The following is a 27,851-nucleotide window of genomic DNA, read 5'->3' on the forward strand; positions in this document are numbered from 1 at the left end:
GGAGCTATCTAGGCAGACAAGTACTGCTTGCCCTTTTTACTTAACAGTAATTTAAAATTTGGTTGCTTTGTATGTTTAGCTTGGTTTTATTGTCTGTGGTTTGAGCATAAATAGAGTCTACTTCCTGGCTGTCTGTATGACAGTGTTAAGTATGACATTGTGCTGAGAACCAGGTCAGAGTCTTCGCCTTCAAAAGTTATGTGCAGTATGAGAAAGTTACCTGAACTAACGTTAGATGAGGAGAAGCTGCTTGGTTTAGTTACCATTCTGTTGCAGTGATAGAACGTAACCTTGGGAGAAAGGGCTTATAACTAAGCCTCACAGTTACATAAGAACTCCTGTCCCTGGGGCAGGGGAAGGGGGGAGGGGATGGAGGAGGGGAGATCATGGCCACAGGAGCTGAGTCCAGCCTGACAAGTACAGGAAGGAAGGGGCGAGAAAAAGGAAGAAACAGAAAGTGGGGCCTTGAGGCTTACCCACTGACATGTTTACTTGATCCCTACTGTAAGGCTGTACCCCTGAAAGTTCCATCACCTTCCCAACTGCAAGCCCACTCAGACCAGTTATTCAAATATGTGAGCCTATTGGAGATCATTCTGATTCAAATGCTGGCTCCCAGGGGCCACTGAGACCAATGCCTCCCAAAGAGACCATGGTTTTCTCCTGGTGGCTTCAGGAAGGAGTAGGGAGAGGGTAGGGTAGGGAGCAGTTGAGGAGGTAGGTGTGGGTGGAGTCAGTACTGGAATGAGGCAGCTACCTGGACTTGGACTCCTTGTGGGAGAGTATATTCTTTCTCATTGTGTTTTCTCCAAATACTCCCCACCCCCCCAGTCATGGTGTTCAGCTGACCTTGGCGGGATTAGACCTTTCACTTGTAGTTTTAACTACAGAAACTATTTGGAAAATTCCTATTTTTTACACTTAGTATCTGAGTCAAATGAAATTTAAATTATAATAAAATCCATTGTATACTATTTTTAAGATGAGCAGGTGAAAGTGTTACCAGTTTAAAATCATCCATCTTTGTTTTTGTCAGCTTCTCCCTACTTGTCTAACTGATGTTGACAAATGCCTTTGACTGGCAGGAAGGCTCAGTGTTAGGAGTGCTTGCCACCAAGTTCTTTACCTGAAACTGAGGTGCTCATGGAGACCCAACCCCAGCAAGTTGTCCTCTGATCTCCATGGCCATGCGTGGTGCTCACTAAATAGATCAAAACAGATTGATGATTTTCCATGAGCTTCAACATCAAGAATGTAGACAGAACATACTTTTTAAGCCTAAGTAAAATCAGAATTAATTTTTAAAGAAATCAATGAATTTCTAAGACAAAAGTATTTGAAGAGTCCTTTCTTTGGGGGCTGGTATAGCTCAGTACTTTGCATTGCCTGTGCAAGAAATACAGTTTTTGCTGAGGGGTTCCCTGCTGGTATACAGGCAGGAAAGCCAAACCTATGAAGAGATGAGAATGAACCCCAGTGCAGATGGGCCTCGCCGCAGGCCAGACTCTCGAGTTAAGGCCAGGTGGCTCGCTCTCAGAATATTAGACCTAGTACAGTTTGAGGAAAGCTTCCAGCAAACAAGAGGTCCAATCAGTCCAGTTCAGGAGCACAGTGACGCTTATGGTGGGACTACATAGGAACCCCTTTACACGTACATGTTACCATGAGGGTGGGGTCTATAGCTGAAAGGCCTAGAATGTAGTGATCGATAGCATAGAGGTCAGCAGGCCACCAGGTACGTATGGCATCTCCCTTAAGGATGGATAACGGTCTAGGGAGGGAAGAGTCTGGAATAGATATTCTGAGGAAATAGTGTGGGGCCTGCCTCTGTAGCAAAAGCTGTGTGAGCTATGTCTCTGTAAAAGGTCACAGGATATTAGTATAAACCACTCTCAGCTTTCTGGATGGAAGGCAGGTATTTGATTTGTGTCTTCTCCATTGAGAACACACTGCTGTATGGTAAATGGTGATTTTCTGTACAACGACCTTTCCTTCCCCAACATCTTCCTTTCTCTTATAAAGATGATCATTTTTATGGAATTATTAATTCATAAATTCAACTGTTTTTGTTAATCAAGGAATTACTCTTTTCTTTCTTTCCGTTTTTTGTTTGTTTGTTTGTTTTAAGACAGGGTTTTCTCTGTAGGCCTGCCTGTAGACCATACTGACCTCGAACTCACAGAGATCAACCTGACTCTGCCTTCTGCTGAAATTAAAGGTGTATGCTGCCGTAGCCTGCAGAATTACTTTTCTAAGTATACAAAACAGCCTGCAATGGACACACTTGCTAGGAATCAAACAGTAAATCATCACAGAAGTAATGTGGCTTGTATGAGCGATGGGTCCTAGAATACTTATAGACAGGAGCAGGTACCACGTCTGCATTGTTAGCCTCATTGTTAGAATATGGGAAATAAATCCTGTGAGAGAAATACAGTGTGCAGATAAGTCTAGCTGATGTGCACAGGCATCTGTGACCATTGTTAAAGGATAAAGGACATGTTCTGCTCTCTTTCTCCCTTGGAATACCAAATGTAATTTTTAAATATATTTCTACAGATACCTCTTTTAGCATTGGTGATTTGCTGGGGGGATACTATTAGTCGTAGTTATTTGTATTTTTACTGTGTATTGACCATCAGTTTTTCTTAATAATTTGAAAACCAGCAGAAAATGTTAATATTTCTTAATAATATGAAGTTAAACAACATGGCAGATCTACTCTGATCCAACCCCATGTTTCCTTTTCTCTGAGTTGCTGTAGCTATTTTAGTAATGGAAAATGCTAAATTTTTTTCCCAATGTTAATTGATTGAAAGCCTATGATTTTTAAAAATCTCATAGATTTTGTCTTAATTTTCCCAACAGATGTGTTTCTTAATATCTACAAAATAAGTTCTGTGTGACTGCTCTAGTGTTCATGAATAACTGAAATGTTGATTAATGTACAGTTTTATGGAAATTCCAAGCAATTATGTATGAAAATTTACAAATGGTTGAGCTCTCTGATTAGGTTCTCTAAATATGGTTTATTAATATGCAAATAGCTTGTTACATATTAAGCTTTGCTGAATTTAGTTGAAGATAAATCCACAGGGAATTACTGCCCTAGGATTGTTAAATACTAAGTTACTTTTCTTCCTGTTACTTCTAGACTGACAGAAACGTGACTGTTATCTTCCTCAGTGAGATTATTTGGGAAAAATTTCGTCCAAACACTGGATGCTTCGAGCCATTTGTCTTACACTTCCCTGACTACAGCATAGGTAAGTTTGTCCAACGTGCTGAGTTCTAGCACATTTAGATGGAAATGCTCTGATATCCTCGACTCTTTGTTGACAGTCTCAAGTAGAATGCTTGAGACTGCCTTTACAGAAGTTCATTTTTAACCTGTTAAGGAGACTATCCTCATAATTACTAGACGAGCAGGTCTCGTGTGTTTGTTAATAGAGTGCCTTCAACAGCTTTCATTTGTGTGTGTGCTGTGAGTATAGCATCCACACAAATAAGGATCGTACTAGACGAGTAGCATACATTAGAAATGGAGAGACGTCTTCATCATATACTCAGATTAAGTTCCGTGCTGACTGTATCTTGATTCTATATATCTTATTTGTCATTGCTGTAACTATTGCTCTAACAAATGCTGACTCTCTTGTCTATTTTTTGGAGGGGTCATCATATTTAATCTTAAATTTTATAGATTCTAATGATTTTTCTCTTTGGAAGAACACATTTTGAGCTATCACTATGCAAAGAAGATGCCTCTGATTCAAAGATGATAGCCGTGAGGCATAAGGTGGTGTGGCCGGCTGTGAGGAAATAGCACCCCATGATCTCGGCCTTGCTAACACTGCCCCTCTCATCTAATGAGCTATAAACATTCATTGCCGAGAGCAACACAGTTTTGCCTGTTTTCACAAGAACAGAAGCCAAGTAACACCTCCTGCTTTAGCTAATTAACTGTTTTTTTATTTAGAGGAACTCAAAATAGATGAAGACCTTATGTTTAATAGCTTCCATAGAAATCACAAGATGAGAGAAAAGGAGGGGAAGAATAGGAAAGAGAGGCTTAAAGGCTATGATATTGCAGAATCTGTTCTTTTTAAAGATAGAACGCATAGATGAATTTCAGGACAAAAGTCTAGCAATCTTTGCAGTGCGCAGTGTAGGAACACAGACAGTTAACTATATGGTAGGTGGAGCCATGTTACGTTTGCTTATTCAGAGTTTTTTAGGTCTATTTAAGCATAGCATGAACACTAATCATACACTTTCTATTAAAAATGAAGCATTAATTGGCAAACTAAGTTATTGGCAGCAAGAGGATCAGTGGTTAATGTTATCCTGCTCTGTTAGCTTTGCAGCGGTGTCGTTTTCAAGGTTCGGTTTTAAGGGTACCTCCTTTCCTGTCATAGCCAGGGTCCAATTTAAAAGTCTTGTGTTCTGCTCTTTACTATATACAGAGGATTCACTCTTTTAGCAGTGGCTTTGTTTGTTTTGTTTTTCCTTTGAGGAGATTATGATGTGTTTCATTAGATTTGGTTTAGTTACTCTGCATAGGTTAAGGCCTGCTCTGTAGCGATTTGAGAACTTCAGTGACATAATTTCCTACCTCGCCAGCTGTGTGTCCCACCTATATTCTCTGTTTGCCTTCCTTATTACAAGCTCTGGTTCTGCGTACTAGGGACTTGTAATGTTCTGTTGGTTTTAATGAAATATAAATATAAGAAAGAAAATAGCTTTTATCATATATTCTGTCTAAAGTGATTTTGTTATTCTAGATCTATAAATGTAGAACTTCATCTAAGCTGGGGGTTCTCAGCCTTCCCGATGCTGTTACTCGTTAATCCAGTTTCTTGTGTTGTGGTGACCCCACTGTAAAATTGTTTTGGCTACTTCATAACTGTAACTTTGCTACTGTTATGAATTGTAAGGTGTTCTGTGTTTTCTGACGGCCTTAGGCTACCCCTGTAAAAGGGTCAGTCATTCAGCCCTCAAAGGGGTCACAGCCTACAGGTTGAGAACCACTGATCTAAGCAAACTTGGTCATTATTTCTTCATTCGCATGTCTCACTGACAGCTTCCATTTCCCCAGGGCTATATTAGTTGTTGTAGGTCATATGATCCTGTCCCATTGCAGTCTATCTAAACTAAGAGTCCTCTTTACTTGACTTTTTTTTTTTATAGTTTTTCTCTCTTTGTCTTTAAATTCATTTTTTGTTTGTATTTTGTTTTGTTTTGTTTTATTCTTCATTGTGTTTTTCTTCCTGCCAGCCCCCCCCCCCCCCCCCGTATTATGCTCCATCTATCTACCTTTTGTAAACCTGAATTATAGACATCATGATTTGAACACGTTTAGGCTGTATTTGATGTGTTTTGGGAGAAAGGATCTAGAGTAGTTTTTATTTCAGGGCTAGTTTTCTAAGACCTAGCACCTTTGGACTCTCACTGCATGCCTCTGTGTTCATCATGGCCTGTGCATTCTGACTAAAAATAACACAAAGTATTAATAAACCCATGTGATCTGGGTACTGTCCGACCTTTAGTTCTCAATAATTGGTTTTTGTGCTTCCCTCTAGTTGGCAGCTGTTTTTATTTGGCCTTATGATGTTTTACTCTGTTCATATTTAAGTGTATATGAACTGAAGACCATTTGGCAGGTTTCTGTACTCCTCTTTCATTTTTCCATTGCTCTAGGATGGCTCTATATCCTTGGATACACTGCCTGCAAATCCAGGCTGTCTTATCTGGACACCATCCTTTTTCTCCTCAGCTCAGTGAGATTACTGAGCTCCTTCAGGGCTCTTTTTGTACCACATCCGGTTAGAGAACGCAGTTGAGCCAGGTAGAGTGGTGCACAGCTTTATTCCCCACACTCCGGAGGCAGATACAGACCAGTCGCTGAATTCAAAGCTAGTCTGGTCTATATAGACTTTCAAGACAGACAAAGCTTGACACAGAGACCTGGGTTAGGGGAGGGGGGAGGGAGGGAGGGAGACACAAAGACACAAAGACACAGAGACCTGGGTTAGGGGAGGGGGGGAGGGAGGGAGGGAGACACAAAGACACAAAGACACAGAGACCTGGGTTAGGGGAGGGGGGGAGGGAGGGAGACACAAAGACACAAAGACACAGAGACCTGGGTTAGGGGAGGGGGGAGGGAGGGAGGGAGACACAAAGACACAGAGACACAGAGACCTGGGTTAGGGGAGGGGGGAGGGAGGGAGGGAGACACAAAGACACAGAGACACAGAGACCTGGGTTAGGGGAGGGGGAGGGCGGGCGGGAGGAAGCTGGGTTGGTGGTGGGACTCATCTGCTTTACTATTCTAGGGCTAATTTTAGCTCTTTCAGGGACGGCAGCCTTTTACTGCTTTGTGTTTGATGGTTGAGTGTATTCATGCAGTTAGTTGTTCATTACAGAAAGTTCTGAGTGTGCTAGAGTGACTTGGTTTTCTGTGATAGATCATGCCCTTAAGGCAAAACTATAGGACCCTTAGGCCAATCAGAATGTTTTTCTCTTTCTGCTGTCCAGTAGTTCCGTGTTTGTTGGGCATGGTTTTGTTGGGCATAATCCTAGGCTTTAGATTAGACGTGGCTTGGGTACTTTAGACCTCACGTCTTTGTGTGTAGCCTACACTCACGCAACTGGTTGCTTTTATAGCAGTTCACTGAGAATTTTGATTCTTGGAGTGTTCCTCATGACTGAAAAGGGTCAGTGCCAATATCTGAATTATTTCCACTGAAAACACTTTCTGATAACAAATACTGTAGGTTTGGTTTTGTTTTTAATTCACCCAAAAATCTGTTCTTCAATTGTTTGGGCCAGTGTGACAACCATTTGTCAATTCCATTGAAACTGTCTTCTAGGAGTTGGTAAGAAGTCGCAGGTTCAAGGCTCTGCCTCACAGAATTGCTTCTCCTGCAGATGCCAGCTCTGAGTACACAGCTCACTTCTCAAAGCTGGATTGTACTCTGGGGGTCCTGTGGTCCTCTCTTCTGGTTTCTTGGTTTGCCTGTAGGGATCACAGAACTCAAGAAAGTACGAGATTTACTTTCTTACTACTGTCCTTACTGCTGTCAGATTGTCAAAGATAGAAAAACAATCCAGACATGAGCAATTTTATGAAAAAATGCAAAACTAAGGTTCAAGGAGGTCCCCAGCCTAGGGACTGTCCTGTGGCAGTGAGGTGCGCTGCTGCCCAGCATGGGGTCATTGGCCAGTCTGCCCAGTGTCTGAACCAGCTGACTAACCATCGTAACCATCATTAACGAAGTTTTGTGCCAGGAAGAAAATAACTTTTCTAACTGACAACCACCTTATCTTTCTTATTTGTTTTTTAAAAACATTTATAAAATTGTGGAGCATAGTGGTTGTGGTTCTGTGCTGATCATTTAAGTTTGTGTTTTGCCCTGTGAACAGGGAACCTTCAAAAGATCCTGTCCCACGATCATCCTCCAGGGTATTCAGCTGACTTTTACTCTGCCTACATTAATATTCTCCTTGGAGTTTTCTACACTGTCTGTCGAGATCTGAAAGAGCTCAGACACCTGGTGAGTGAACATTTTGTGTGTGCACACACACACATCACACACAATGTATGTATGTGTATATCCTTTAGAAAATTTTAAAACAAGCTAGAAGCTGAGAATGTGTTTCAGAAATTTGGAAAAGGCATTTTGAGACTAATGTGTCTTAAAAGGATTGGTGTCTGTGGGTTAGCACCTGCCTAGACCTATAAGGAAATTGTATTCATTGATAGATATACCTTTTCATTATTGTGAACGTGTGATGGTGTGTGTGTGTGTGCATGTGTGTGCGTGTGTGTGTGTCTGTGTCTGTGTGTGCGTGTGTGTGTGCCCTCGTGCACTGTACAGTCTGTGCATATGTGTGAGGTGTGCACACAGAGGCTTCAGGAGGCCATTAGGTGTCCTGCTTTATCACTTCCATTTTTGAAGCAGGGCACCTCATGGAACCTGGAGCTTACATTTTTCTGCTGGGCTGCCAGTGAGGAAGCCCCAGGGATCCTCTCTCCACCCTCCTCATTACTGGGCTAAGGTGTGTCTGGGTTATTATGAAGGTGCTAGCATTCAAACTTAAAAAAAAACCAAGTGCTTTTAATTACAGAATCACTTCTAATTGCAGAAGCTATAGAGATCCATTAAAATAAAATGAAAAATAGCAGGAAGATATAAAAACTTAGGCAGTTTAGTATCTCAGTGCTAGCTTTTGTAACACACGTCTCCTGGTTTCTTTATGTAGTGATTAGTCTAGGAGTTTACTGTTTGAGTATGACAGGAAGCTTTAATTGTAGATTTTCATCGGCCACTTACCTAAAGAAAGGCCAGAATAGTTGTTTGTATCTCACTAGACCATGCTAACTTTTCTGTTTTGTCACTTGGTCTTGCAGGTGTGAAAGGAAGGAGGCAGGGCTGTCTGGTTCTCTTTTAGAAAGAGTCAGTGAAGGGGCTGAGGGGGTCAGAGAAGGGGCTGAGGGGGTCAGAGAAGGGGCTGAGGGGGTCAGAGAAGGGGCTGAGGGAGTCAGAGAAAGGGCTGAGGGGGTCAGAGAGGGGCTGAAGGGAGTCAGTGACAGGGCTCACTGCAGGGTGGAGACAGGCAGTCCCAGGGCCTGCTGGCCAAGCAGTCTAGCAGCAAGAGACCCTGTCTCAACAAACAAACGCAGACTTCCAGTTCCTATTTAAGACTTTCTGGTTGAACATTCCTAGAGAACCTGTGTCTGTAGGTACTAACTGACTGAAGTTTCACAGCAAAGGAGAGTTTGGAATGTTCAGAACCTAATTACAGCCTTTCTTGGGCTAAAGCCCATTGAATGTTCATTCCTTGAGCCCCATGCCCACCTGACTGTCTCAGGCCTAACACCCTGACTGTAGATAAAACCTTTTTAGAATAAATTAGCAAAACTAATTTTTCACCAAGTAAAAGGTCAGATTTGCTGCCAGTAGCTGAAATTTGCCAGCCGTGCCATAACCACTACTTAACATTCCCACCAAAGTACTCTAAAAGTGCTTCGGTTTGTGACTTCTTTGTTTGTGACTATAAAAGCTTCGTTAAAGTGATTTCTCGTTGACCATGGATCCTGGGGTAACGATGGTCACTCATATTTGGCTCCAGAATAAACTGCTTCTTATTCCCTTGGAGTGAGAGTTGTGCTTTTGTGTTGACATCTTCATGTGATTAAAAAATAGTATTGTAACGAACTACAGAAATGATCCCTGAAAGTAAAACACTACACTCACAAAAATAGAAAAAAATTAGGGTTTATCAAGTAACATGGAGAAAGTATCATTGTATTGCCATAAAAATTTAATTAAAAATATGATTGTTTAATCTTGTATGTTTTAGAAAAGTTGGAAGGCATAAAAGGTTTGACCTTTCAGGCCTTTTTTTGGTTTTGGAAAAGAGTTTAATTTAAGAAACACGTCTATCTGCAGCATGGTCTTTCTACTGGAAGCACAAATTCTTATTTTATTCTTTTCATGGCTATTTATACACATCACGGTGATTAATTTTGTTGTCAACTTGACAGGATCTAAAATCACCTAGGAGACAAACTTCGGGAAATATCTGTAATGTGGGTTCTGAATTTAATTGATTAATGGGGAAAGACTCCACCTATGTATAGGCAACATCAGCATTCACCTCTTTCTGCTTGCTGACAATAGAGGGTGGGTTACTAGCTGTGTATTATTACTTCTCCTGTGCACTGTAACATGAACTCTAATCTCAAATAAGCCATTTATTTGTTAAGTAGTCTTTTTCAGATATTTTGGCATAAGAACAGGCAGAGGAAAAAAGATATTTCATCTGTAATTTGTCATAATTATACAGGTAGGATGTTAGAAAGAAACATGGTCCTTTGTCCTCATGTCCAATGATAGTGGCAAGCTGGATCCTTAGATAATCCCAATTTGGTCCTAACAAATATTCCTTGGCCCTAAGATAAAAACTATCTTTAGTCTATTTCTAGATTATATTTGATATTAAAAACTATACTGGACCCACAGGTAAGTTTACATACATCTATTCCTTGCCCTTGGTTTTATCTTCTCTGTAAAGTATGGCATGGGTATGTCTGAATGTATGTTTCCTCTTTATGTGGGAGAATCTTTAAATAGAAGAACCTAGCTTTATGATAACACATACTGCTCTTCTTTTTTTAATCTTTATTAACTTGAGTACTTCTTATTTGCATTTCGATTGTTGTTCCCCTTCCCGGTTTCTGGGTCCAGATCCCCCTGACCCCTCCCCTTCCCTTCTATATGGGTGTTCCCCTCCCCACCCTCCCCACCCTCCCCCCCAGTGCCGCCCTCCCCCCAACAATCACGTTCACTGGGGGTTCAGTCTTGGCAGGACCAAGGGCTTTCCCTGCCACTGGTGCTCTTTCTAGGATGTTCATTGCTACCTATGAGGTCAGAGTCCAGGGTCAATTCATGTATGGTCTTTGGGTGATGGCTTGGTCCCTGGAAGCTCTGGTTGCTTGGCATTATTGTTCGTGTGGGGTCTCGAGCCCCTTCAGGCTCTTCCAGTCCTTTCTCTGATTTCCTTCGGCGGGGGTCCTGTTCTTGGTTCGGTGGTTTGCTGCTGGCATTCGCCTATGTATTTGCTGTATTCTGGCTGTGTCTCTCAGGAGAGATCTACATCCGGTTCCTGTTGGCCTGCACTTCTTTGTTTCATCCATCTTATCTAGTTTGGTGGCTGTATATGTATGGGCCACATGTGGGGCAGGCTCTGAATGGGTGTTCCTTCTGTCCCTGTTCTAAACTTTGCCTCCCTATTCCCTCCCAAGGCTATTCTTGTTCCCCTTTTAAAGAAGGAGTGAACACATACTGCTTTTATTTTGTGTGTGTGTGTGTGTGTGTGTGTGTGTGTGCGTGTGTGTGTAATATACATGATAATGTCTGGTATGTTTACTGACAGAGGGCAGAGGAAGACATAATGCATCTTTCTCTACCACTCTTTCTTTTTCCCATGATACAGGGATACTGTGTCCCAACTTTTACAGACATATTAATAAATCTTTTTCCATAGCTACTCAATTTGAACACATTATTGTACGGGAATTCCCTTAATTAATTGATTGAGTAATAAAGATGAAAAGAAGCCAATCATTGAATGAGAAGGAGGAGGTGAATCTTCCAGGTCCTAGATAGGAAAAGGGGACTAAGGAAGAAGAAACAGGCTTTAAACAGGGAGGCAAGAGGGAGAGGAGGCAGGATATAGACTGGGAACTGTTAGCCCTGGTAGCAGCCTCCCCCACAAGAAGATTTCTAACATAGAATAATTGGTGAGTTTAGAAGGATAGATTTCACATCTAGTGGTTGTGTCATCTGTTTATTTTAAACAAAGAGTACTGGTGTTTTCCATTTTAAGTGACCTAGATGAGCATGAGGGAAAGAACATAGCCAGGCGGCATTCAGCTAGGGTTTTGAATGGAAAGAAAAGTCCAAGCTCCAGAGGAGAGGAAACCACTGGAGAGCCCAGGCTGGCAAGAATGTGCCCGGAACTGGCTATGGGGTGGTGAACTGGCAAGAGAGTGATCTTGGAGATCAAGAGAGGTAGAGCTGGCATTTGTAAGAGAGGCGTTGGCTAGGAAAAACACACAGTCATGGATCTCAGACTCTGTACTAGGATAGGAACAGACACCGCCAATGCCAATACATAGCTGACTTTAGCATGGGTTCATTTTAAAAGCTACATGGCTCCAATTACTCATAACCTCCAAAGCGTGTGAATAGTCCAATGGACATAGTAAGGTTTTTCAAAATTTGGCTTAAAATATGTACCTTGTTCCATCAGCTATACTATAAAGAGTGTGTAAAAAACAAATCTAGCTATAATCCCAGTAAGGAAAATATATATTATTTATTTGTTTTGATGAGCATTCATTTTTTTCTATGCCTTTTACATGTTTTGGTATGTCTTGACAGAAATTCATATTAAAAAATGTACATACCACGAAAAAAAATAGTATTGTATTCAAGGCTGAAAAAGTTACTTTCAAGTAAGAAATTCTGTATTTCTTAGTGCATTTTCTTTGTTTTCTTCTTTTCCTTTCTTTGCTCTCAAAGTAAGTACTTAAGAGAATTTAATGTGTGTTTAGATCTGTGTGTCAGGCAGGCCACAGGGAGGGATGACTGTGTTCCCCTTTACTGCAAGTTTGGAAGCTTTAGATTCCTGGGACTTCTAGCTTACATGTAGGTTCTAAGCGTCTCAATTGGGGAAAACGCATGCTGTTATTCAACGTCACAACTTCCCTCCATGTTGTTCAGGAACCCTGGCACTCAAGGGAAGTGATGGTAAAGAGAGGTCAGAGAGGCCTGGGCGGGTGGGGTGGAAGGCTGTCCCAGCGTGAAGCAGATATTCCTGCGCTGTCTCCTGGGAGACAACCTGGCTTCCTCCTTAGCCCCAGGAGTCTATGCAAAAGAGAAACGCCAAGGAAAGTGTCTTTAGGAAAAGAAAAGATGAAAATATCTACTTAAATCCGGTAGTTTTTAAATTCCTTTGTACTTGTCGGAAGTTAATTTTCAATAACAGTGCAGCTTTCTCAACATATATTCATCAGCTTGAAGTGCGCTTTAAATCTTTATCCACTGCTAACCAATGTACCAAGCTCTTATGCGTTGCAAAGGTCGTACACGAGTGTTCTTGCTTTTCTCCAAACATAAAGGAGTCAAGACTTTTAGTTCCCTCTGTGCACACCGTTACCTGTTTCAAAGTTTATAAACAGTATATTTCCTGAACAACCCACATAAAGTTATTTTCAAACATTTTTCAAAGAAAATAACTTTATGAAAATAGCCAGGTGTTTTGACATTTGCTATAGGAGTCACTCTTTGTATATTTTGGAGACTCCTTATATAAACAGCAAAGACAGAAGAAAATAAAATGCTATTCTGAATATTCTTTTAGATTTACTTTCTCTGACATTGCATTTAGTAGTCCAAACTGTTAATTATGATTGTTAGAAAAGCCAGCAGCTAAAGAGATGATTTTTATACATGTGTAAATACCAAACATGGAATACTCTAGTTATTTAACATTAATTTCACATATTTTTTAAAACATATCGTACATTTAAATTCTCCAGATCTCCAAATAAGAATCTGAAGGATTAGAAGTCACTCAGAGAGCTGCCTTGTTCAGGAGTCAGCAGTCACTAGAGAGCCGCCTTGTTCAGGAGTCAGCAGTCACTCAGAGAGCCGCCTTGTTCAGGAGTTAGCAGTCACTCAGAGAGCCGCCTTGTTCAGGAGTTAGCAGTCACTCAGAGAGCCGCCTTGTTCAGGAGTCAGCAGTCACTCAGAGAGCCGCCTTGTTCAGGAGTTAGCAGTCACTCAGAGAGCTGCCTTGTTCAGGAGTCAGCAGTCAGTCAGAGAGCCGCCTTGTTCAGGAGTCAGCAGTCACTCAGAAGCAGCACTGCTGTCCGTTTCAGCTGTCTTGGTTTCTTTGTCCCTTTGGCCAGTGGGAAGAGCTAGTGACTTAGTGGCTAAGAAGGTACCAAAATAAATCCTTGGTGAAATGACCAGCTTTTAAAATGTAGTTCTCTACTGTATTTGATGGTGTTGATATTTGCTGTAATAACTTTATAAGATAATGAAAGTATTCAGTAGTTTTAAATCTTATTTTACAAAATTGAAAGCAGGTTTTCATTTATAGAAAAGTTGCAAGTTTAGAAAAAGACATTACCTCTTAATTTCTCAAACCATTTGAGAGCTACTGGTTTACTAGATACCCCACTATCTACCAGATACCCTACTTTAGTGTGCATTTCCTATAAAGACATACATGCTCCCACCTAACTAGAGTAGCACAGTCCAAATTAGAGAATTGGTTTGTGGTGAGGAAGGAGGGAGATCTGACAAGACTGCTCAGTTGATACAATGCTTGACTTATAAGCATGATGGACTGAATTTGAGTCCCAGGACCATAATCGATGGCAAATGCTTGTAATCCCAGAGCTGGGGAGACAGAGACAGGAGGATCCTGGGGCTCCCTGGTCAGCCTGTATAGTCTGCATAGCCAGTTCCATGTCTCAGAAAGAAGCACTGGGAACACCTAAACAGTGAACCCAGGGCTGTCCGATGAGCCGTCTGCAGATGTGCGCGTGCACTTGTGTACACTTGAGCCGTCTGCAGATGTGCACTTGTGTGCACTTGAGCCGTCTGCAGATGTGCACTTGTGTGCACTTGAGCCGTCTGCAGATGTGCACTTGTGTGCACTTGAGCTGTCTGCAGATGTGCACTTGTGTGCACTTGAGCCGTCTGCAGGTGTGCGCGTGCACTTGTGTACACTTGGAGGCTTTAAGCTTCCTTTCTCATTTCAAGCTGTCTTCGGACATCCATTTTAAGATGGGTTGATCATCACAGAAGCAGTGGGTCTGTCCTAAGCTTTGCTTCATTTGGAAGCAGAGTTGTCTATGGTCCCTGGAGAGTTCAGTCATCCCCACAGTGGGCACAATAGGTATGTCTGTCTCATAGGAGATTTTGAAGGACTGAATGAGTTAATATACATTAAACATTTAGAGTGGGGATTCTGGAGCAAAGAAAGGACTCACTGGTTAGTAGAAATTTCTTTGAATTAGTTAATTCATGTGTTCTTAGTCCTGATTTTTGTTCCCTCAATATTTAAGATACAGAGATTTCTAAACAACCCCCCCCCAAAAAAAAATTCAGAACCATATCTACATGGCTCTGGAGTGTTTTAATTTTTATGCTTTAGTATGTAGGTTTTTCTATTGTTACATATAAAATTATCACATTTAGTATATCATGCAACATATTTATTTGCTCATTATTCTCTAGGTCACAAAGCAGGCTCTGTGTTGTATGTTCTCTGTTCAGTGTTTATAAAGTTGAAACCAAAAGTTTGTCTGGAGCGGATTTTCTCTTGAAGTTCTGGGATACATGTGCTTCTGAGTACATTCGTGCCCCCTTGTGTTGTGAGAATGAAGTTTCATGGCCCTAGTGACTGACGGTACCTTTCCCTCGAGCCTCCTAGGAAAGGAAGGTCATTGGTCACCTCCATCTACAAGCCAGCGGCAAGGCTTGAGTTCCCCTGTAACCACTGCCTCCCGTGAGCAACCAGAGAAGTCTCCTGGGATTAACTCTGACCACCCAGTAATCTTCCCTGTCTAACAACCTCTGGGACCTTCATTTCGTCTGCACGGCTGCTCCCAGATTAGTATTTTATTGAACTGGGAGGCAATGTGGTCACACTAAGGGGATTCTAACACAGTTTACATATATCAGACTATCTCCCAGCAAGTAATCTTGCCAATCATAATGAAATTGTGCTGGAAATCTCACTGGGGAAGAGGTGGGAATCTTCTTCATTTGCCTTCCCTGCCTTTACAGCCCTGTCAGTGTTCTAATAGATTGTCTGATCGTCTAAAGCCATGCAGGTCTCTCCATCGAAACTAGAAAATACTCTGCTTACCCGAATGGGGCTTTAATAGAAGTGCTGTTTATTGATTCAGAAGTAAATTCTCGGATCACCTCACAGAGCCATAGTTAAGTCCAGGCAAACAGAATCCTGTGTGCTTATCGGCAGACTATACTCTGCTTCTGTTTCCTCGGCTGCCAGGTGACATAATAAAATTGTGCTTTCAACAATAGTGCACTTCTCAATAGGGTTTTACATATGTTCCTCACTTTTCTTACTATTGATGAAACTAGTAAAAATGTATTTTAAACTTGAAAACTGGGTGGGAACACATGAGGTGCACTGATGGTGGAAATTGGTAACATAAAAGCAAGCTAAAATTCTGCTTGGTTTTGGAGTAATTTTGTAGTTTTTATTAGCACCTTATTATTTTGTTTCTCCTAGAAACTAGCAATACTGCTTCAGGTACTTGGATTTCTATTATGCTATCCCTGTAGCATAGTCTGTGCTGGTTTAATGAACTTGGCCTCCATAGGCTCACATGTTTGAATAGTTAGTCTCCAGTTGGTGGAGCTGTTTAGGAAAGGGTTAGGAGGTGTGGTCTTACTGGAAGAAGTGTGTCACTAGGGAGGGACTTTGAGGCTCTAAAAGATCCACTCTCTCTCTCTCTCTCTGCCTCCTACTAGCACATAAACATCTAAGCTCTCAGGCACTGCTCCAGCGAGCGCCATGCCCGCCAAGCCTGCTGCCATGCTCCCCTCCGAGATGGTCTGGGACTAACCCTCTGCAAATATGAGCCCCAAGTTAAATGCTTTCTTCTATCAGTTGCTTTGATTATGGTGCTTTGTCACATTAATAGAACATTAACTAAGACAGAAATCCTGATACAAAGTAGGAGAAATTTGCTGATAGGGAGAAATCAATGTGGGAGAAATGGGCATGACGTTAGAGAGCGGTGCAGAATTTGGCTGACGTTAGAGAGCGGTGCAGAATTTGCCTGGGCTGTTAACTGGTTTGTTGACTTGATGCCTTAGCAATTATGTTCTGTGCTTAGGTCTGAAAGTCTAAAATTAAGGCAAGACGTTAGTTGAGGCAGATAGCTTTCTTTTATTCTTTTCTCTCTGAAGTTAATTTTAGTATTTAATTTTGTCCTCTGAATTTGAATTTGTACAGCTGTATCATTATGTCTCTTTTTATCTAGGCTCTATTACTAAATCATTTCATCATAAAGTACTTAGGGTCAAATTAATGTTAGTTACACACCTCAGTATGTAAACATACAAACCCATTTTACCAATTTATTGAAATTGCGTTTCAGTAGGCTAGTAACATGGAAAACTAGTAAGTAGTTAGTTAATCCTTCTCATGCTTCTTAATGCATAGAATGTCTATAGACATTGTTACAACATGTAGGTTGTTGGGTATTATGTTCCAATTGATTTAGCATGCCTGGGATAGTGCCAAGAACTCACATGTGCAATGACCAGTGCAAACACTAAATCATCCTTAATTAGGTGATGCTTAATTTATGATGGTGTTCACATGCTGGAAAATGGCAGTTAATTGTCTGGCCTTGATCTTTTTATTAAACATTATGGCTAAGAGTACAAATTACGCCTTGCTATTTTATTTGAGCCTAATGCATTAGGGAGGATTTAGCCAATAGCATGTTTGCTACTGTATCATTATCGATACTCTTACTGTTTATAAAATTATACTTTACTTAAAACTGAATTTAAATAAAATTGCATAATTTGTAATAAATGTATATGAAAAGAAGGTTTCTAATTATAACTGATTCCTCCTTTTTGTCTTCTCTCTTTTTAAATTCATAGGCAGTGCTTAATTTCCCCAAATATTGTGAGCCTGTAGTTAAAGGAGAAGGTAACTAACTATAATTATTAATATCTCATGTGAGAAAAATGATACAAGATTTGAATTATTGAAATTCTCTCCCGGGAGTAGCAGGTGAGCGTGATACTCGCAAACTGTGGAGAAATATTGAACCTCACTTGAAGAAGGCCATGCAGACGGTGTATCTGAGGGAGGTCTCAAGGTAACTGTGTTACATGTTAAGTATCGCTTATCCAGAGAGCCAGGACTACAACTGTTACAGGCAGCAGGTGTTTGGGTTTTGTTTTGTTTTTGAATACTTGTATAGAATTTACTGATTAAGCTCCCTTATCTAAAACCTAAACTCGAGAATACTTCAAATTTTTAAGCTACTTAAACTTCATATAAAACCAATGTATACATGTTTTCCTTTTACTTCTTCACATATGTATGATAGGGAAGATTCAGCTTATATAATCAGTACTCATGGAGCTAGGAAACAATGGAGAGCTATAAAACTCCAACACCAGAGTAAAGCAAACATCTGGGCAATAAAAGAAGATGCACCAGAAGTGTTCACAGATTATCCAGAATGGTCGGTTCAGAGACTCTACTTGTCCACTGCATTAATAAGTCACCACAGCCTTACAGATCAGAGTGTCAGAAGCCTAAAATCCGTCCTGGGCCTCACCTTCTTGCAGCATCTAGTAGCTGCCGTCATCAGAATGTGGCTTCACACCGCATCTTTAGGTCGGCACTCAAGCCCCATCTCTCCTGTGTGACCCGTTCTTCCTCCAGGTCTACTGGAGTAACCCCCAGACAGTCCGTAGACATTCCGGTCTCAGTGTCACCCAGTCACTTCTGCTGAGGCATTTTTTCCTCACATAAAGAAAGCAACATAATTCCTTCTAACGTCTTTGATGGGAACATTGTTAAGGCTATTCTTGAGACTTGGAAAGTGTTTACACTAAAAATATAAGAAAAACATCTTTAGAGTTCTAAGCAAAAAGACACAGAAGAAAGTGACTAAAACTTGCAAATTGATCAGTATTTTTGAGAAACTCAAAGAGAAGTGAAGCCAAAATATTTGTATTTTCAACCTGTCACTCAAGTATTAAAGCTGTAGAAAACAGAATTAAGCAGGGAATACTTCATAAGGCACCTCTGAGCACTCTGGACAGTCTGCAGATGGCAAAGAGACACCAGGAAAGTGTACCCAAAAAGATTGATAGTAAACACTGAATTTAGTTTTATCATAATGAAAATAAAGGCAAACGCAGTGTAGAACAGCATGTGAGTAGATATTGCTTGATAAGCCATCCTATGTGATATGATATCTCTTTTAAAAATTGCAAGAGGGCCAGGCATGGTGACACACACTTTAAATCTCAGTACTCAGTGGTGAATTTTTGAAAAATACAGATTCATATGCATTAGTTCTGCGTTTGTGTGCTCTTGAAGGACTTAATCTTTAGGTTGATTAGACACACTTCAGCGATTATTCCATAGATTAATTTCCAGTTGTATCCAATACAATGATTAGAGCTCTTGGGAGCTTACAGAGTGGCTGATGGTATTAATTTATTGTAATTTTGATAACTTTACACCTATGATCAGAGTAAAAAGGATTATTAAAAAATTAGCATTTGAGTATTTTGTTACACTGTTACTATGTATCAAATGATTGTGTACAAACACGTACATTGTGCGTATGTATTATCTTTCTGTTTGCTAATGAACATGGTAGGTTTTTATGGAGCTCTTTATTACCGCATATTGATTTCTTGTGTCTTTTCAATCTGTTTGCGCCCTTTTTTTTATTTTAGTTCGCAGTGGGAAACATTACAGAAAGATGCCACAGACCTGGGACAGCTGAAAGGTATCAGGGAACCCCTGAGGCGGCTACAGCTCATCCTCTGGGGATTCAGTGCAATCCAATTATATGATACAACTTTAGCTCAGCATATGGAATATTTCATGAATCATGAAATAAAATCCAACTTTATATTAGCTTGGGTTCTTCAGTGATTTTATTTTCAAATGCTTTTGTTCTCTTTTAAGGGTATGATGTAGTATTGAGGATTTTTGGTTTTTTATTTTTTTTTCTTGATTTCTTAGCACTCCGGCTGATTTACAAGTGATTGCTAGTAGTATATTGTAGGAAAGAAAGATAAATGACTAGATTTAGAAAAAAATGCTATAATGTATCTGTATCTGCTAGTTTTAAATTACTGCAAAGATGTTAAGGGATACTCATATAAGGCTTTTCACTGACACACAGTGTCAGATCTCATGCATGGAATTGTGGGTTTACAGAAAAATAGTATACTAGATATGGCTTCAGTGGGTAGTGTCTATCAAAAGGGGTTACTATTTTTATCTTCAAGTAGCTTTTAACATATTGCATAATATTATATGGGATGTGTGTGTGTGTGTGTGTGTGTGTGTGTGTGTGTGTGTGTGGCGGGGGAAATTGAAATAGAGGTAAATTTTCCTATTCTGTGGTCATATAGGTCTTTGGAGAGAGTTTAATGGAGAAAACAGTTTTAAAGGAAGAAAGAGTAGCATTTAGACTTCAGATTGGGAAGACACAGTGAAACAGAGCGAGCAAAGCACGCCCGATGGCGGTCAGCACGGTGGTGCCAGGGTGCACAGCAGAAGCTGAGCACAGCGGTGGTGGGCCAGGGGGACCCATGTGGAACGGGCAGTGACAGACACCTAACGGCCCTGACGAGTGCTGTTCTGTGCTCTGTCACTCAGGGCTCTCGGCGTACACCCATGTGGAGCTTCCATATTACTCCAAGTTTATTCTTATTGCTGCGTACCTTGCCTCTTACAACCCCGCGAGAACGGACAGGAGGTTCTTCCTAAAGGTACTGCTAACATCTGTGGTTTTGAAAAGCCTAGGAGTACAGTTGTTCTTGCAGGTTCAAACATACAAGCTTTAAACTGAACATACAAGTTTATATACTGAACATGAAAAACAATTTTTTGGCCATTATTCTATAAATAATATAAAATATTAATCATTTTAGAGCATTTAAATTGTATTGGCTAACCTAAAGATGATTCAGAGAACAGCATATTATATAGCTGGCATACTTATTTTTTTCATGAGGACCTCGAACATCTATGGAGTATGGGTGCTGTCTGAATGGTCTTCAGTCCTCTGGATACCAGGCAGTGACAGCTTTGAAGTCCTCCATATCTGTAAATATCTAAGGGGCGGAGATTAGACCAGGAGATGCTTAACACACAATTCAGACCTGTAGCTGTACAGTCACAATCGGAACTTGGGAGAAAGTAGGAAGCTTACAGAAGAGAAGAAATGGGGTGCAAAATGTTAATCTAAAGCATTTTTACTCCCTCAGAGCATTCTTCTTTTCTTCCATTTTTATGTGTGTGTGCATATATTCATGATTGTGTGCATGTATGTGAACAAGTTGAACATGCATATGTGTGTACACACATGTGGACTTTGAAATCATTGTGGGTCTTTCCATGAAGGCCTGAACTCACAGACTGGTGAATTTTCTAGGCGGCTTGCTCTGAGCAGCCCTGTCTGCTCTTCCCCAGTCTGGAATTGCAGAGAGGCTGCCACAGCCATCGGCATGTATGCTTATGTAAGTTCTGGGCATCTGAACTCCTGCCATCATGTAACACGGAGCCTAACACTGCTCTCTTCTCTGGACTTAAAACATTTGTATGAACTTAAAACTTAATTTAAATGATTAAGTTTTGGGGTTTTTTGGTTTTGGTTTTTAGGTCATTTGTTACTAGTCTTTCGGGGACAAGTGTAACTAGCCCCTGACTTCTGAATCTCATATATATGTGTATGTACATAAAATGAGCATGTATACCATATTTTCAATAGATTGTTTTTTCTACTTTAAGCTTCTTAGTCTAAAAATATTATTTTTCTTAATTACAGCATCATGGAAAAATCAAGAAAACTAACTTTCTAAAGAAACATGAGAAGGTATTCATATTTTAAGTTCTCTTCTGAATTTAGAAAAATGTATGCATTTAGGATCATTAAGGAAATGAATGAATGTGTAACTTTATGTGCATGTAAGAGCTCTGTTGATAATGTTCCGTCTAACGATGTTTTATTACGTGCACCATATGAATGCCAATGGAAAGAAGCAGGTGCTAGAGATAAAACTGAGCCGACAGAGCTGTTAATAACTTCCTTGACGGAAAAGTTCTCTGGATTGTTTACATGAACGCAGTGGAATAAACTCCGCTATGTTCTCACCCTCCCCCAAACCCATTAATGAAGTAAAAATGAGAAACCATAAACACTTAAGCAGGTAAGAGATTTGATTTCAGTGATGTAAAATTTGGAAGTGTAGAGTACAACACTTTATACTGTGGGTCTATGTCAACAGTAAACGATTTCTAAACATTAAACAACCAAAGAGTTCACTTAAAATCAAACCCGTGCTGATCTGAGGGGTTGGCCCATGTTGCATCACAGAGCTGGGTGTGACGCCGTGCTGTGTGAAGGGCATGTGTTCAGAGTTGAGACAGTTGTCTGTTACACCCTGCAGTGTTTTTACTACACACACACAGTTTCCTGCTCTGAAAAAATAGCTTAATTACAGGAAACAAAATCTTTAATATTTTTCTACCATTGTTTCTTTAGTTTATCTTTGGATTATTTCAGTTTAGAATACTTTTAAAAATTATTGTTTGGCCTGCTTGTTTGAGTAAAATGAAGTTTAGATTGGGTTTAAGACAGAATTTCAAGCAATTCCAGAGAATTCCCTTATGAATGCTTCTGCCATTTTGTCTGATATGTGTTTGCAAAGTGATGTTGTCACCACAGTGAGTATAGAACCAAAATACTGAGTAACTTTGCAGAACACTGAAGCTGCTCTATATCTTGCATCAAATATTCAGCAAAGATTTAATTATTTATGTAAACATATATCTCATTACTATAGAATTTAGTTTGTCTTTAGTAAATGGTAAGATCTGAGCAAAGAATATCTTTAAATGAGTTTATTTATGATTATTATAAGCAAATGATTTGTATACCTTTTTAATGTACTTAATCCCAGTACTTTTCACTAAGAAGGCAAAGAGGCAGACAGATCCCTATGAGTTCAAGGCCAGCCTGGTCTGTACAGAGAGTATCAAACCAATCAGAACTACATAGTGAGATTCTGTCTTTAAACAAGACAAAACTCCAGTGTAAGGAAGAGGATCACATGTGGGAGCATCTGTAAGATTTCCCAGAATAGGTGGACATTCATAAGCAGGTCAGTGGAAGTTAAAAACCACAGTTCGGAATCAAGCTAACTTTGTCTGAGAATCTAGACCATCTCAGTTATTATACTCGTGGGTACCTTTAGCAGAGGATTAGCTGGGTCCAGGTTAAAGCCAGTGGACAGATTTAAAGGTGGAGAGCTCATCTGCTCTGTGTCCCCAGACTACTGCAGACTGGGCTGAGGTGGAGAACTGAGTTCACACTTGAGTCCATAAGCTCTTCTCCACCCTTCTTAACTACTGCTGTTTTTTTCAGGACTTTAAAAAGCAAAGCTTTATTTCATTGGTTTTTGTCTTTCATTGTTGCTGGTATAAAAAGGTCTCTCAACCTCTCCCTTCCTTTTCTGATGTGTGTATGATCTTCCTGTCCTTCCTTTTGTCTCCTCTGTTACTGTTACGGTTGTGCTGCAGTTACCTGGGGTTGGGCTGCTTATTATCTTGACTTGGTTTTGCCTCTGAGCATCCGCAGGTTCCTGTGTTGCTGCTTCTCCCTTTATCTGGTCTTGAGGTACTGAGCAGTTAGATGCATCAGACGTTGCTGTGCTTTTCAAAGCCACTTCATTATTTCCTTTGTTCTCTGTGTACTGTATTCCAAGGGCAATTTTTCAGCTCTGGTTTTTCTTCAGTTTTGAGGAAATTCACTAATTTCCCTACCTTTTTACAGTTTGAACTAGGATCCAATTCTAGGGTCTACACTAAAGCCGTTAATGTTTCCTACTCTCTTGAATTCACAGTAGGCAAGAGATTAGAAAGAGTGAGCAGTTTTACTAACCCATTGCAGAGTGACAGGACAGGAAGTGATACACAAAGAAACTTGAGTATTAGCAGGCAGTGCAAGTTATGACCACAGTGCAGCGTTACAGTCGTGGATTGACAAAACTGACATAAATCAGTCTATAAAACAGAGTCTGCCTACTCTGTAGGCTGACAGTATCAAATCAAATAAAAATGAAGTGTGTATATTGGTCAAGGGTAAGGCTAAGTCACACTGCAGGAAAAAGAAATCCCAAGACCCTGAATGGCTTGTCAGGACAGACCTTCTACGTTGCTCACAGTGTAACCGAATGAGAGTTGTGTGGCGTCCGTCTTCCGTCCAACAGTGATGCCGAGTGACACAGTCCTGAAGTAACAGCAGAGAGAGCAAGGAGGAAGGAGAGGACCCAGTGGTTTGAAAAGTCTTTTCCTGGAAGAACTTATATCACTTCTACTCAGCTAAATGGCCTCCATCCATCCGCATTAAGTCTTCCTGAGTGCTCAAGAAAGGAAAGAAGCAAACAAATGTCACTGTTGACAAACCCCTGGCAGTGTCTTTGCTGTCCTGCAGAAGTACGTCTGTCTGTTGTGTGCACACAAGGACAGAGGTGCAGGACTGTCAATTGCAGCGTGTCTGTGTAGTGATGGCTTTCTTAAGAAGTAAATATGGTAGTGATAAGTCATAAAAATGGAAAAGATTAATAACTATTAGGGCTGTGAAGGCTTATGTTTTTCAGAACCTACTTTAACAAGTGCGTTTAAATGCTTTAGCCTCCCTTCCAGCCCACCATGCACCAGAGGTAGTGAAAAGGACAGGTTAGTAGGGCAAAGGAAGATGTAGGCCTGATTAGAAATACTTCTCTGGCATGAATCCAGTCTTCGTTGTCAGGATGTCGGCAGTTCAGTTCACATGAACCTGCAGTGGTAGCTCGATCCACTCGCAAACACCATTCACGACTCAGCAACGGCAATTAGATCCAGAGAAACAGCAAGGCTCTGCCAATCTGTCTGAGTCCTTGGAAGTGGTAAGAAGCCTCCGGACACCACCAGAAGTTCTTTGGTATGTTTTTCCCCATGAAGTCACTACAAAAGATGATCAGCAAAGAAGGCCAGGCAAACCAATACCACACAGCGTATTCAGTGAAGACCAGTGAAAGCAAAGACCAGCAAAGAGTGGCAAGGCGAACCAATCCTACAGTGTTGTCCACTGACTGTTGGTTATGTTGGTACTTTCCCCAAACATTACCTGTTCTCTCAAGTGTCTGCTGTACTAAAACATGCCCCTTTTCCAGGCTGCTTCCAAAAAACACCTCATGTCTTTTCTCAGCAAAACATCCCCCTCCCTTGTGTCTGCTTCAGCAAAACCATCATCTCATAAGACAGTTTCCAGAAAAATATCACATGACACAACTGAGTCTCCAAAGAAAACATAAATGTCCACTTCAGTGCTATAAAATATGTAAAATATAGACAAATCTCAGGAAGTGTAATATTAAGGGGAAAAGGCAATGTGGTATAAAGCTACATCCAAAATGATATAGCTTATATGGAATTTAAAGTCATACAGTGCTTCATGCCTCTAATAGATACATAAGCAGTACTGTTGTGAAAACCAGTGTGAGGATGAAAACCCCACAATTTAGATTAGGATTCTTTCCAGGGACAGAAAGGAACAGTGAGGAAGGAAAGCATTCAGTGGATTTCACCTTATTAGTAACACAGTCTAAGATTTTATTTCTCTGCATATGTTGTATATTTGGATTTGGTAAGATTGGGCAGTGAGTACATTGGTACTGCTTATATTAAATCTCTGCTTTTCAATGTTTGAAGTATTTGGTAGAAAAAGCATGCAAAATTTAAGACAGGAACATCATCTCTAACCTCTCTGTATAACTGAAGTCAACACTGTTTGTATACTTTGATAGGTTTTGGGCTTTTTCCATTACATTCTTCTTTTACGTACTCTAAGGGATAAACTTTCCCAATTTATTTTCCACTGTTAATAAGAAGTCCTTATATTTTTATCCTGCTTTTAAAGTAATCTGCTAATAGAATGAAATTTCTTTTATAAAATTATTTTAGGCGTACAGCTTATTTACAAATTATACAATTGTATTACTTTGCTAAATTAAGATAGTATTTTTAGCTCCCAATCTTTTAAACTCTGTTGATCTTTTTCCAAGGCTTGGTCAGAAGAGGAGTGGTGGGAACTAAGTAACGTATCAGTTAAGAACTTGATGTGGGAGCTAGGGAGGTGCTCAGCCATGAAGAGAGTCTGGTGCTCCACGTGGTGCCCACAGCAGTGTAACTCCAACCCCTCGTCAGCCTCTGCAGCCCCAGCATGCCTCTGGGGCACACACACACTTTCAGACACACAGACACAAGAGGTTTTTTAAAAAAGTCTTAATTTTGGTTATACATTATCTTGAAAAGTCATTTGGCAGTGTGCACAGCAGGATAGCAGTACAAGACTGCAAATGGCTGGATTCTTTCCTGTTTGTTGGTATGGGGGAGATTTAAGGTCACTTATAAAAGATATGGCATTATCTGCACAAGGTAGGGTCTACAGCACAGAACTGTGCAGAATCTCTTAGAAGGGCTGCTTGACTCCCCTTCCTGAGGATGGAGAGAGCTTTCTTCAGCAGCATGAGCACTGGTGCGGTGGCTCTGCTCCAACAACCCTGTGGGGGAGCTCGCTGGGCCAACCCGATTAGGACATAGAGGCTCTGCGGGAGTGGGAGACAGCAAGAGTGCAAGTGGGCGTGTGCGAATGTGGCCAACTGCATTATCTGTGATAGTCAAATGTCATCACGGAACCCACCGTTATGTGTACTTAATGGATGCTGGTAAACATGCCTAAGCTGAGTCATGGTAACAGGCCACGTCGTAAGGGCTGTAGGTTAAATTCGTTAGTATATTTGAGAGAAAAACTGTAAATATATTACTCCTGGGCATGTATAGTATAGAAAGCATACATTGTGGAATAAGGAAAAAGTCTTATGTTCTCTTCTCTCTACAGACAAGCAATCATCTTCTTGGACCAAAGCCATTTCCATTGGACAGATTATTAGCAATATTATATAGTATAGTGGACAGCAGAGTGGCTCCAACTGCAAACATCTTCTCCCAGGTAGGCCTCATCCTGGGTTCTTCCCCACCATTCCCAGTCAGTTCTTCAGGTACTATGGAAATCTGCGTGGAGATCTTTGCTCAACAAACGTGAATATTTTAACTTTACAATGAATATTGCTCTTAGTACAGTCGGCCCTTTTTAGAGCTAGGTTTGGAATTCATGTATTCAACCAGCTACAGTGGAAAAAGAAGACAGTGACTTTCCTCTGTACTGAGCTTATGAAGGCCTTTTCTTGTTATTTAATATGAATACAAATGTATCAACTGCTTGTATAGCATTCACATTAGATTATGTTTTGTAGTAATAGATGACGTAAAGTACATTGGCGATGAGGTCACCGTGTGTAAATGCACGCTGTCTTACACACAGGCTTGTGCATCCTCACCTTCGGCGTCCTTGCGGCTCCTTCATCAGGGCTCCTGAGGTGCTGAGGGGCAGCTGCATCAAACCTCCAGACACAGACTCCCGGAAGTCATCCCAGACTTTATAAGCAATGGCAAAATCAGTTTAATGTTTCTGATTTGTTTTCCTTTTTTCAGTAAAGTTATTTTAAAAATTACTGCTGATTAAACATATAGGTTGATGATTACATTGATGAATATATGACCATAATCTACTGAAAACATCTCTTAGGTGTGCAGGAAATGGTGTGGACTGCCTTTATTTCTCCTGAGTACCCTTTTCCTAGGCTGTTCCTGTTGTTCAGTGTTTGCAGCAGGATAGCTCACTGCTCAGCATCTCACTAGATGGCAGCATGAGCTCGTCAGCAGAAAAGGAGTGTTTGGTTTGGGAGTTTTGTTTTTAAATAGTTCATTCACCCTTAAAGGAAATCCTGTAAGTGTAGCCATGCTAGCTTTCTTAATGTCTCTGAAAGACTGGACGTGCGTTAGGAGTAGAAAAGGCAGTGACGAAAGCGGCCTCTCTTAGAGCACAGTCATCACATGCAGTGAGCAGTTTGTATTATGGGATATACTGTATGTATATGTAATATGTAGTTACATATGTAAACTTACATAATAATTATTTCACTATAAATTTGACCTCAAGGTGGATATTAGATTTTGTAACATGATGATACCTTTTAATTCACTACAGAAGTACCAAAAATAGATAGTAGTCTCAACATTCTTGACATTGGATCTAGACAGTGTCTTTATAACCTAAGACTTTATATGAATCTATAGAAAGTTAGTGTGTGGGGGAGGGGCGGCAGTGAAAGACACCTTGGTTCCAGGTTGAGGAGGTTTGAAACTCCCATGACCCTAAAGGGATGGGTAGGTGTTTTGCCTGACTCCCAGGAAACTAGGCCGGTTTCCAGCCTGCAGCCCTCCATAGATTTGTGACCATCACCTAAGGGAAATGCCCCAAGCCCCTTCACAGGTAGAAGACCTGACCACAGGTCACTTAGGTCAAGACAGATCTCCATTATAATGAGGACCTAAAGGCCTGGAGGCTT

The 27,851-nt window shown here is 40.6% G+C and overlaps 1 protein-coding gene and 1 pseudogene across 3 annotated transcripts in view; one reads left to right on the forward strand and one right to left on the reverse strand.

Moving 5' to 3' along the window:
• Window positions 1–27,851, forward strand: part of Orc5 (origin recognition complex, subunit 5) — a 64,378-nt gene that overhangs the window by 10,807 nt on the left and 25,720 nt on the right. For 2 of the 3 annotated variants that reach the window (XM_087657955.1, NM_001014186.1), the window contains 8 exon segments: window positions 3,155–3,266; window positions 7,426–7,556; window positions 17,238–17,286; window positions 17,368–17,458; window positions 19,062–19,114; window positions 19,996–20,108; window positions 21,167–21,214; window positions 26,282–26,392. In XM_087657955.1, the coding sequence (XP_087514081.1) occupies window positions 3,155–3,266; window positions 7,426–7,556; window positions 17,238–17,286; window positions 17,368–17,458; window positions 19,062–19,114; window positions 19,996–20,108; window positions 21,167–21,214; window positions 26,282–26,392 (708 nt within the window). 3 annotated transcript variants of the gene reach the window in all.
• LOC147994689 (small nucleolar RNA U3) lies at window positions 9,167–9,253 on the reverse strand (annotated as a pseudogene).

The sequence above is a fragment of the Rattus norvegicus genome, chromosome 4, assembly GCF_021556685.1.
Source record: "Rattus norvegicus strain SHRSP/BbbUtx chromosome 4, alternate assembly SHRSP_T2T, whole genome shotgun sequence".
Classification (NCBI taxonomy): domain Eukaryota; kingdom Metazoa; phylum Chordata; class Mammalia; order Rodentia; family Muridae; genus Rattus; species Rattus norvegicus.